The 13,378-nt window shown below is 40.0% G+C and overlaps 1 protein-coding gene across 1 annotated transcript; it reads right to left on the bottom strand.

Moving 5' to 3' along the window:
* Nucleotides 1-3,728: 3,728 nt before the first annotated feature.
* On the bottom strand, nucleotides 3,729-6,630 carry LOC124286103 (pollen-specific leucine-rich repeat extensin-like protein 2). The gene is made up of 2 exons (XM_046722435.1): nucleotides 6,576-6,630; nucleotides 3,729-5,173 (listed from the first exon to the last, which is right to left on the bottom strand). Exons 1-2 carry the CDS (start codon nucleotides 6,628-6,630, stop codon nucleotides 3,729-3,731), a joined length of 1,500 nt encoding a protein of 499 aa, XP_046578391.1.
* Nucleotides 6,631-13,378: the final 6,748 nt, after the last annotated feature.

Here is a 13,378-nt window from a genome sequence, read left to right as displayed (position 1 = left end):
CACTCACTCAGTTATCATCAATTATGTGAAGAATATTATCTTGGTGTTCTCACCCATGTCTGTCGTAAGACGACTAACGAGATCGGGTGGTCAAGCTCGCTGACTGTCATCGTATCGCAATAGCATAGTTCAATGTTCATGCTGTTGATCACTGGATTGCCTGATCCAATCTCAGTTACTTAAAGACCGACGCCATATATCTGGATTTTTAGTGGATGCGGCGTTTAACAACAAACAACCAAACAAAGATGGTACATAATATCAATGTAGGCCACCCCACATTTCTGATGACCCGACTCACTCGAAACAGTAGACAGTTACACTTTAGGAAGCATCAACATTAACGACGACATGTTTTGGCACTTCACCGATAACCTGCCGCGTGTTGAACATCGTAGGTTTAAGTGAATACAGTCTGCTATTCATGCGTTTTAGCTGAAATATGTTTTGTAGCATTGTTATGTTGTGCACAAGGCCGGTAAAATGTTGACAGTTCATGTTCGTGTATAAAGGGTTATTTGTCTTGTGTTTTGTACAGCATGGTGACGTTCGTCAAGTTTCCACATGCATTATCGTGACATAGTTTATGTTATTTCATAATCTTTAAAAAAGCCGGTTTATTTTCTGATACATATAAAGAGCACAATACACATCAAATATGTCATGCACAGTGTCATGCATGAGTTACAGCATGTCACATGGCGTGAACATGTATAAGGAATCACACAACCAACAGGAATCACGACAGTCTGCACACTACGTTACACGCATATCATAACATGTCATATCTGTAAGAATGATTCTGCCTTCTGCTAAAGAATATTTCTACACGCAGCTGTAGTAGCAATGGATATAAAATGTCACATATACCTCATATATCAAATCTTCATTGTAAGCATGATCTTTACAAACAGGGGTTGGGGGTTGGGTGGGTAGCCTAGTGGTTAAAGCGTTCGCTTGTCACGCCAAAGACCCGGGTTCGATTCCCTACATTCCACACATGGGTACAATGTCAGAAGCCCATTTTTGGTGTCCCCCGCCGAATATTGCTAAAAGCTGCGTAAAACTAAACTCACTCACTCTATACAGACGGTCCTGCGGGTACACAAGAGAAAACAAAATTAAGATTCATCAAAGGAAGGCGAAACGTCTTTGTCTGGTGAAACATATACCGCTGTGCGTACATGTAAAATAGATGTTCAGGTGTTCGTGGTGTATTGTGATGTATTGTGATGTATTGTCGTGTATTGTGATGTATTGTGGTGTATTCTGGTGTATTGTGTTGTATTGTGGTGTATTATGATGTATTGTGGTGTATTGAGATGTATTGTGGTGTAATGTGATGGATTGTGATGTATTGTGGTGTATTGTGGTGTATTGTGATGTATTGTGATGTATTTTGGTGTATTGTGATGTATTGTGGTGTATTGTGGTGTATTGTGTTGTATTGTGGTTGTATTGTGATGTATTGTGTTGTATTGTGATGTATTGTGGTGTATTGTGATGTATTGTGGTGTATTGTGTTGTATTGTGATGTATTGTGGTGTATTGTGATGTATTGTGGTGTATTGTGATGTATTGTGGTGTATTGTGATGTATTGTGATGTATTGTGAGTGATGTATTGTGATATATTGTGAGTGATGTAGTGTGATGTATCGTGATGTATTGTGGTGTATTGTAATGTATTGTGGTGTATTGTGGTGTATTGTGATGTATTGTGGTGAATTGTGATGCATTGTGATGTATTTTGGTGTATTGTAATGTATTGTGATGTATTGTGGTGTATTGTGGTGTATTGTGATGTATTGTTGTGTATTGTGATGTATTGTGATGTATTGTGGTGTATTGTGATGTATTGTGGTGTTGTCTGGTGTATTGTGATGTATTGTGGTGTATTGTGATGTATTGTGTTGTATTGTGATGTATTGTGTTGTATTGTAATGTATTGTGATGTATTGTGGTGTATTGTGATGTATTGTGTTGTATTGTGTTGTATTGTGATGTATTGTGGTGTATTGTTGTGTACTGTGGTGTATTGTAATGTATTGTGGTGTATTGTGATGTATTGTGATGTATTGGCATGTATTGTGGTGTATTGTGATGTATTGTGGTGTATTGTGGTGTATTGTGATGTATTGTGGTGTATTGTAATGTATTGTGGTGTATTGTGATATATTGTGGTGTATTTTGGTGTATTGTAATGTATTGTGGTGTATTGTGATGTATTTTTGTGTATTGTAATGTATTGTGATGTATTGTGTTGTATTGTGATGTATTATGGTGTAGTGTGATGTATTGTAATGTTTTGTGGTGTATTGTGATGTATTGTGTTGTATTGTGTTGTATTGTGACGTATTGTAAAATGTTCAGAACGCATCCACAACAAAGCAGTTGTTTTTTAACTGAACACTCCCATTTAGGGGCAGAAATACAAAGTCTTGGTGGGTCAGTCTCTTTTAAAACCATGGCGAATTGGATTGCTAGTAAGTGAGTGAGTGAGTGAGTATGGTTTTACGCCGCTTTTAGCAATATTCCAGAAATATCACGACGAGGGACACCAGAAATGGGCTTCACACCTTGTACCCTTGTAGTGAATCGAACCCGGGTTTTAAGCGTGACGAGCGAACTTTTAACCACTAGACTACCCCACCACCCCGGATTACTAGTAAGGTTAACAGGTTACTGTAATGCTAACAGGTCCCTTGTGTTGTGAATGGGTTAGTTATAGAGGAACCCTTTGTCCATACCAACTCGTGCTGCATGTGAAGTTCAGCAGTTATCATCTGAATATGATTACCTTGCTCCATTCCATTTTGCCATGGCAACTGATGGGAATGACGTCATACGCAAGCTATCCGCATACATTTGACATGCCAAGATGATCTTATGATTATGTTTGTGTAACTTTATCATAACGGACGTCACATGAAAACCCTCTAACACCTGCAACTATCTTATTAAGATATGGAACTTTATCATCTTCAGTATCATAAGGAAGTACTGACTGGTGGGTTAAGAGCCTCACTATGTGGAGATTTTAGGGCTAAATGGTAGAGGATAAATCCAAACTTGACGCCTCATCGTCAAACACTATGTCTCAATCAGATCAGTAGTTTCAAGTGTACCGTATGTTTCGACAGATTGTTTTGTAGGGGTATGTGTGTGTGTGTGTGTGTGTGTGTGTGTTTGTGGCTACTTGCGTTAGTTCGCATATGTTTGTGATGGGTGATTCTCGAGCAGCAGGATACGCTCACCTTTCGGCGGACACATGATGTCATCACTCTGTGATGGTGACTCAGAACCACATGTTCATGATAAAGTAGAGATCGCACAGTCAAGTTAACATGTTGGCACAAATGTCGGATGGTATAAATATTGCTTTTATCACTTTCATGTATTAAATGTTTGCAATTTTTCTTTGAAAAGCATTTCAACTTTGTACACTTTGACCTTTCACATATGACACCTCTTTGGTGGAGATGCAGTAGAAGTTTTTATGAATATTGGAGTCGTTTCTGTATACTGGCAATAACGCTGAAATGTACACAGGTCACAGGCCCCACAGGTGACCTACTGGCCATGATGAACAGTCACCCCATAAACTCTTTAACAAATACTACATTTAATATGTAATTCGAATGGTGTAATTCAATGTTCCCAATGGCGTATCACATCTTGATGTTCACTCCGAGCTCAAGATACCTTGGTTGCAAGAAGCATGTCTGTATCACACCATGGAGTTGACTCCGCCCTCAGGGTACCTTGGTCCAAAGAAGGAAATCAGAGTGTCTTCGATTAAAAAAGGTTGATTTGAACCAGCGAAAGGGGCGACTGCAGCCCGATCACTGGCCTGTTCTTCCTTTGGATATGCCTCAGCCGAAGGTTGCATGGAATGAGATCTACCTGCCGGGACGGGATCGCCATGAAAACCATCCTGGTCCGAGTCTTCCGGTGCTGTATTGGGAAATACGGGTTTTCCACTAGGAGTTGATTCACTTCCTCTTGTCGGAAGGTTTCTTTCGCCATCGATAAATTCAGTGCCTGGTTGTATTTCTTGCTCTGGATATGTCACGTCTTGATGTTCTTCTATATGTATGGTTGTTCCAGTATGGGTACTAGTACTTGGATCTGACACAGAGCGTAATTCGGAAGGAGTATGACTGCTTCTGAGATGGTTGATCATTGATGTTAGGGGATAATGTTTGACTTCATCTCGTTGTGACTTCTCCTGTCCGGGTAATACAGTTTCAGAATACGGAGCAAGGTTATCGACCATATTTCTTGATATTCCCTTTTCATATCCTGACATCAACATACGTTCCGGGTACCGTTCTGTTTTTGTCCCCCTGTAGTGGTACACCCACTCTCTGTGTGGTTCCACAAAGTCCTGGGAGTCCTGTGCTGTATCGTGTGGTACGGACGGTGTGTACTGAAACCCTGATGTTTCCGGGGAAGGGGGCGGTGGCTTGTACCTGTTGACGAATCCACCCCACCCTGAGCGACCAGGGAAAGGAGAAAACGTTCTCTGGGTACCACGTCCGTAGAAGGGGTAATTAGATCCGCCATTGGGAGAGTATGAGGGAACACTTTGAGGAGGGTTTGCATCTGGTGTGTTTTGAGGAGGGTTCGCATCTGGTGGATTTGGCGGAGGGTTTGCATCTGGTGTGTTTTGAGGAGGGTTCGCATCTGGAGTATTTGGCGGACGGTTTGCATCTGGTGTGTTTTGAGGAGGGTTCGCATCTGGTGTATTTGGCGGAGGGTTTGCATCTGGTGTGTTTTGAGGAGGGTTCGCATCTGGAGTATTTGGCGGAGGGTTCACATCTGGTGCATTTGGCGGAGGGTTTGCATCTGGTGTATTTGACGGAGGGTTCGCATCTGGAGTATTTGGCGGAGGGTTCACATCTGGTGGATTTCGAGGAGGGTTCGCATCTGGTGGATTTGGCAGAGGGTTCGCATCTGGCGGATTTGGCGGAGGGTTCACATCTGGTGGATTTCGAGGAGGGTTCGCATCTGGTGGATTTGGCAGAGGGTTCGCATCTGGCGGATTTGGCGGAGGGTTGGCATCTGGTGTAACCGCCCGAGGTGTAGGGGTGGTGTTCCGTGGACTGGGGTTGTGCGGTGGCACAAATCCAAACAGTGACGGGTAGGGGTAAAGGCTGAACGCCTCGCATCCTGCAACAATGGAACTACATGTGTATGACATGTAACCATTTAGTGTACGACATTTTACAAGTTCTTGAGTCAAAAGGGTTTATATTAAACTGATATCAATAGTACAGTCGCTAACGGATGATACAGGTTCAATGTGTCCCTATGTGAGTCACTTTAGTCCACCTGGTATTGCCAAACAAACGACTGCAGACTGTTCTCACATTGAGATCATTCAAATTGTTATTCAAAATCGTGTTAAAAACACACTATTTATACCAAATATCCTTAGACTGCTGGCTTGTCATTTCAAAGGTTGGGTTCGGATTTCTTGGGTTGGTCATACGTGAAGTCATAACCCGCAGTGTACACCGCCGTGATAGTTGAGTAGAAAGTTAAAACATTATTATTATGCATGTGTTATGACGACTGCATATATATTTTTGTATATTTTCGTGACTATACGGTGTATTTTTGTCTCGAGAGAACAATATTTCTGACATTAGGGTCCTATGTCATCCATCATATTCTTTCGTCCAGTGTCAAAAGACAAACACAAACAATGAATTCAGTGCTACAAAAATAACATCCTGAAGCGTGAATTAGCATGTAAGCATGAATACACAATTTACTCTTGTTAGATCGGTGCACAAGTTCCTTAATAAAGACTACTAGTTATCTGACACCCGTTTTAGTGGTTAGAGCGGTGCTGGCGATCAAGTGCCAAAATCTCAAAGTGTGGATTTGAACTTTACTGTTAATTTTATATATGCCATATGTCAATACAACGAGACATACTAACAACCCAACACAGATACATACCTTGACGTTTTCAATACAATTAGTCATATTGTTTTCTTAACGCGGGCAAAATACATTTGGTAACTGTACCATTGTCGCGGTACAAGTTGTCCTTCCAGCACATGATGTACAGAAATACTTAGGACACAAGAAAATAAATTTCGACCTGGATTGGACTAAAATAATACAAACATTATCTAAAAGCAGCTCCCTCAACACAGAGAGCTTAAAGTAAAATACACAACATCTATACCCCTCCGAAATACAGCCCCATCGAATAACCGTTTGTATTTGTTCCATAGACAAACTATCGTTTGCTTAGAACGACAGTGAATTTCGATCTACTATCTCAATCAGTTCGTGCAGTTACAGACAGATGAACAGTTTATTCAGAAAAGAGTCCTTTGATCCGCAATATAATGTTTGATTGAATGAATAACGAATATCAGTGAAGCAATTGAATGTGGGCCGTTTGACATTACATAAATAAAAACATGTTGTAAATATCAAAGGAAACTCATGTCAATCAATATATTTAAGTATAGAGCAAAATGAACAGAAATTAAAATAGAAACATGCATCCTTCTTTAAATCAGTTTTTCAGAGACAGAAATGCGAAACCTACCTGTGACGACACATGTCAGTAGAGCCACCGCCGCCACTGTATCACCGATGCCCATTCTGATATGGAGACGAGATGAGTATTGGGTAGACGTGCAGGGATGGAGACATGCATGGTCATTCACCTTGTGTCCGCGGGGCAATGACCAACACAACAACAGCATCAGATCAGTCACTTGTCAAACATAACAAACAGGAATGCTGGGTCGTTGAGCTTGCTATCAATAGAAGAAGAAGAATCTCTTTGTTTGCAATCTCCTTTTCCAAACATACACTCTTCAATAAACAAACAAACGCATAAGCCATTTTAGAAGAATTTATTGCGTTAGTTTAATAGCAATTATTTCATGTAAGGTCAATGATAAAAAGATGAAAATTCTATAGACAAAGAGTTAGCCAACACAATAACAGCCTTTATTGTTGTGTTTCTGTTTACTTGAGTGCACAAGATGGCGTCAAAGAATAATTCACGCTTCAGGATATTATTCTTGTAGCACTGTATTCATTGTTTGTGTTTGTGTTTTGACACTGAACGAAAGAATGTGATGGATGACATATAACCATAATGTTAGAATAATAGTATAATGATATTTATGAAAATATAATAATGTATGCAGTCATTATAACATATGCAAGTATAATGATATTTATGAAAATATAATAATGTATGCAGTCATTATAACATATGCAAGTATAATGATATTTATGAAAATATAATAATGTATGCAGTCATTATAACATATGCAAGTATAATGATATTTATGAAAATATAATAATGTATGCAGTCATTATAACATATGCAAGTATAATGATATTTATGAAAATATTATAATGTATGCAGTCATTATAACATACGCAGGTATAATGATATTTATGATAGACATCATTTGAATGGTTTAACTCTCTACTCAACTATCACGGCGGTGTATACTACGGGTTTCAGCTTCACGAATGGCCGTTACATGAGAAATTCGAACCCGACCTTTGACATGACAAGCCATCGATATATCCACTGAACTACCCAACCACTCCTTATAAACTTGATATAAACAGTGTGTTTTATATGATTGATAACTATTTTGAGTTATATAACACGGTTTTGAATAACAATTTGATTGATCTTACAGAAATGTGAGAACAGTCTTCCACCGTTTGTTCAAACAATACCTGGTGGACTAAAGTGAGATGCAGAGGGTAACACAACACCGAGACACAGTATTCTGAAACATCGAACCTGTATTATCCGTTAGCGATTGTAATATTGAATTCAGTCTACTATAACCCTACCCGTCACTGTTTGGATTTGTGCCACCGCCTCTGGCTCCACGAAACCCCAGTCCACGGAACACCACCCCTACCCCTCGGGCGGTTACACCAGATGCGAACCCTCCTCAAAACACACCAGATGTGAACCCTTCTTCGAAAACACCAGATGCGAACCCTCCGCCAAATACATCAGATGTGAACCCACCAGCAAAAAACACCAGATGTGAACCCTCCTCCGAATACACCAGATGCCAACCCTCTTCCAGCATAACGATGCTACTTCACATACTGCACGCGTCACGGTCTGCCACCTTGCCAATTCTAACGTCAATGTCTGCCCATGGCATTCCCGATCACCAGATCTAAACCCGATAGAACACCTATGGGATGAACTCAATGGACGTGTACGTCAACGTCAAAACACGCCTCAGATACTTCCACAACTGGCCATCGCATTGCAGGAAGAGTTGGGGAGAATTCCGCAAGAATGACTTATCCTGTCTGTGCTGAGACGGTGCCGAGCAATGGCGGCCATGCAAAGTACTGACTTTGAGGCCATCTTGTGGAGCCAAGTAAACAGAAACACAACAATAAAGGCTGTTGTTGTGTTAGCGAACTCTTTGTCTATAGACGTGTGAATTGTCACCTCTATACCCTTGACATTACATGCAATAATTGCTCTTAAACTACGCAATAAATTCTTCTAAACATGGCTTATGCGTTTTGTTTGTTTTGTTGTTTTTTGTTTTTTAGGAGTGTATGTTTGGAAAAAGAGACTGCAAACAAAGAGATTCTTCTTTTTCTTCTGTAGTCATGCTGGAACAACTCCCTCTGTCGCTCCATAATCGGAAGCATGTGATGTGCAAGGACTTCGTTGATCTACCGATTTGCTGTAAACTTTCCCTGAATCCCCAGTACATCAGATCTTTGCGTGATGGATACCATGGCACACCATACCATTGCACTCTCTCTACCACATGTCGACATGTCGAATGCAGTTAGGGGCGGTGCAAAACTCCAGTTTCTTAGGTTCCAGTTCCACAATTGCGCCGATGGAAGTCTCTCAAAACAGGGAAGGCAACTGGCCTTTTTGGTCGAATCCCCACTTCACGTCGGAAATTCTCCTCAAACCAAATATGCGTTGTGCAGTCTCCACCGCTGTTGCAAGACGATGACGCAAGTGAGCAACCCGGATGTAGCGGTACTGGGCTTGGGGTGGTAACTCTTGGACGGAAGCTTCTGGGGCGGAATTGGTTTGCAGGAAACGGTCCCAAAACCGAGATATGGTGCTCTGATGAACGTTGAAATGTCGGGCAACTGCAGACTGCGACTCCCCAGCTTCAAGGTGGCCTATGGCGATGTTCGATTGGCAGCACTCAGTCGTGGCATGATGATTTCCGCTTTTCCAGGCAAAAACGAATGACAAACTTCAACACAACGTTTCCCTTTTTATACTGATCGATACCGCATGTTTTTCCGCTTTCTTGCACGTGCAATTTGCTTTGTATGTTTTCTTGGTGACGTTTTGGCGAATATTCCTCAAACGCTTCTAAAACAAGGGGAAAAGTTAAAATTGCCCTGTACATAATGATGACATTTTGGAAAGAAATAGTACATTTGTATTGCTTTTGACGCAGCTATATGAGTCCAGTATTCCTAAACTAGCATATGCGTTTCTTTTTTTGAAGAGTGTATGTGACAATTAAGCGTACAATTCAGCCACAGTGTTATACCTGCTGGTACGATTTGGACAGCAGGAAACGTAACGTATTATATTATATAATGATATTTTTATTTCTTGTTTTACGGTTGTTTTCATTAGTATTTACATCTTGTTAAATAATAAAGGAAGACTGCTGTAGACTGGTATCCGTCTCATTCACCTGATAATCGTGAATCCAATAAGGAGTACAACGTGCGCTAAACATGCATATGACGTCAGCGGACAACCGACAGCATTTTAAACAAAATTTGAAAATTCAGAAAGTATACAATTAACGGAACCGAAAATACAATGTTTGACTGCATGAATTACGGTACACATATAGCATACATCATCGTCATCATCATCCAATAACAAAATGGTCCTTAATGGGTTTGTGATGTTTAGATTACATCAATAACGGTATCCTTACCAGGCTGACAATACTGGTCAACAACATCATCATCATGATCATCATCATCATGATCAACAACAACAACAACAACAACAACAACATCATCATCAACATCAACAACAACAACATCATCATGATCATCATCAACATCAACATCATCATGATCATCATCATCATGATCATCATCATCAACAACAACAACAACAACAACATCATCATCATCATCATCATCATCATCAACAACAACAACAACATCATCATCATGATCATCATCATCATCATCATCATCAACAACAACAACAACATCATCATCATCATCATCATCAACAACAACAATAACATCATCATCATCATCAACAACAACAACAACATCATCATCATCATCATCGTCAACAACATCATCATGATCATCATCATCATGATCATCATCAACAACAACAACAACAACAACAACATCATCATCATCATCATCATCATCAACAACAACAACATCATCATCATCATCAACAACAACAACATCATCATCATCATCATCATCAACAACAACAACAACATCATCATCATCATCATCATCAACAACATCATCATGATCATCATCATCATGATCATCATCAACAACAACAACAACAACATCATCATCATCATCATCATCAACAACAACAATAACATCATCATCATCATCAACAACAACAACAACATCATCATCATCATCATCGTCAACAACATCATCATGATCATCATCATCATGATCATCATCAACAACAACAACAACAACAACAACATCATCATCATCATCATCATCATCAACAACAACAACATCATCATCATGATCATCATCATCATCATCATCATCAACAACAACAACAACATCATCATCATCATCAACAACAACAACAACATCATCATCATCATCATCAACAACAATAACATCATCATCATCATCATCAACAACAACAACATCATCATCATTATCATCGAATAAGCAACTTTATGTTTCTTCGGTTTTCAATTTTTTGCCAGCATTAAACAAAGATGGATGTATATTTCTTTGGATTGTATGTATGGTTATATGCTAAACAATATACATCATTGTTAACCAGTGATAAGGATAAGTGATGATTAATGGTGATAGCCAATGTATGGGGGATTAAAAATATTTTGGTAATTAAGTTTTAAACGGAAATTATTTGGCAGCTTATCATTGATACACAAATTTTCATTCTATCACTGTTATTGGGTAAGCGAGAGAGTGAGCAATGAAATGAGTGAGTGACTTCCCAAATGAGAAAGGGATGGATGTGGCTGAATCGAGTGACTTTCTTATTCATTTACCTGAGTACTAATTTCGGGTCGTTTAAAACATTTAATATTGTTCGGTGTACATAGGTGTCTAGTTACGTTCTACCGTCCGAGTGTTAGTCGATTCTGTGGATATGGAGTGTATTGCCGACGTAAGAAGTGAATATTGCATGTTCTTCTAATTTTAGCCACATGGAACACTTAATGGATATTTTGTTTGTCTAGTACTACATAAGCGTAACCGCTGACAAAACATAGTGCTGTATTTAGAAAAAATTAATCGTGCATATATCTGTAATATTGCACAAAGCTGTATGATCAATTGATTCGTGTGTACTTGAATCTCAATGCCATCCCCTGGTACCGGTACTCACTCCCTGCTGGTTAAAATAAACTAAAGTATTTTGACAAACCTAAAGTATTTTGACAAAGGAGACATCACAAGGTGAACCATGGAACACCGCAACCATGACGTTTATTACTTCACCTCATGTGTGACCAGTGTGCAGGAAGATTACCTTAACAAATGTGCATTTATATTCTCAGCACCCAATATACATCCTAGTTTGGCCAAATAATAATTATATTTATTTAGATCTGGTTTCTGGAATAACATAAATATCCTTGGACGGTCAGCCTTCCCACGGATACCGTTAAATCTATTTCTCTGTTTTTCATCTCCAGAAGAACATATTTGAGTTGTCATTTAGTTAACATTTATGTGACAAGGTATCCATGGCAAAGAGCCTGGTGTCCTTGTTCGGTGACACATATCGCCTGCAGCACGTATGACCTTACACTGATCGGCACCTGACGTGACCTCGCTCATATTTTGTCTCGCTGTTACCATCGTCATTGTCCCTTGCTAAGTTCGCCACATAGGGGTTACATAGTGGTTACATAGTGGTTACATCCAGTGACCCTAGCAGGGGGGTCAGAAACGTTCCCAATTCCTCGTGCATGTCCTGAGAACCACCAAACATATAGGCGAAAGGACAGTGGCTTGACCGATTGCGCGTCATCATACGTCAGTGGATCTATGCTGTTGTTATCAACCATGTACACGTGGTCCTGCTGGAATATGTCGTTACATAACATTCATTCTAGTCAAGTAATGGGAATATGCACGCATGAACATATTCAAGGTCATCTCTCACCCACAAATGCAAATTAATGACTCATAAAAATTACCGCAAGGTGAAATATGTGTACCAGATAAAATCAACGAAACCAATGAAAATATATCAAGGACATACAATACATATACATTAAAACACGTTTATATTTGAATGTGTGTTTATTTCAAACAACGATGTGTTTTACAAGAGAATATAACTGCTGTGTGTATATGCCAATATCATATTTGTAATCCAGGGTTATTCAAACACGCTGTTGATCAAATGTCATGGGAGTATAGTTGGATGAAGGCCTATATGGATTCGGAGAGGACCGTTTATGACGTGCTTGTTGTTACACCATCAGTCATTGCAACAGTGTGGAAACTTTTCTTGAACATCTTGAAGTATATGGTATGAATGTGTATTATAAGATACACAGCCATGCATCCCCCAGGTTAGAAAACTCTAACAATAAATCAGCTGCCCCCACCCCTCCGCCCCCACCCCACCCCAGTCACAAACACGTGCACATGGAAGTCACGTGCACACGTACAGGAACATATAGTAAAAGGCAAGAGCTTCAGGTATTTTATGTACGCAACATGTCTACCCCGAAACTGAAATCGTTGCTGAGACCATGGACGTTGCGATTTGAACAATGGTCGTGTGGCATTCTTCGATGTCTGCAGAAACAGACCAAGCTCGATTGTATCCTCCAAACCGTGAACCGTCAGGCTAGAGCCGATAAACTATTGTTCGACACGAAGTGACATATGAATATTGGAAAGTCCCCGTCATCTCTATTTTCATATTGTCTTGGAATCTTTATGCACAGGTATACTTTTCAAACACATGAGGTGGTCTCAGTGATCGCTCCATTAGGTCGATTTCATCCAGGCATCAGATATCGTATCAGGGCCGGATCCATGGTTTGGGAGGAGGGGTGGGGGGGGTGGTACATGGACATACATCATGAAGTCCAAAGGTTAGGAAGAACACACACACAC

The sequence above is a fragment of the Haliotis rubra genome, unplaced genomic scaffold (assembly GCF_003918875.1).
Source record: "Haliotis rubra isolate DU_JTF1 unplaced genomic scaffold, ASM391887v1 Scf376, whole genome shotgun sequence".
Lineage (NCBI taxonomy): Eukaryota > Metazoa > Mollusca > Gastropoda > Lepetellida > Haliotidae > Haliotis > Haliotis rubra.
This window is presented reverse-complemented; position numbering and strand designations above follow the sequence as displayed.

Bases quoted from the DNA above. Each gene is read 5' to 3' on its own strand.
- LOC124286103 (XM_046722435.1), bottom strand. From the start codon at position 6,630: ATGGGCATCGGTGATACAGTGGCGGCGGTGGCTCTACTGACATGTGTC. The intron at 5,174-6,575 runs GTAGGTTTCGCA...CCATTGTTGCAG, and splicing joins ACTGACATGTGTCGTCACAG to GATGCGAGGCGTTCAGCCTT.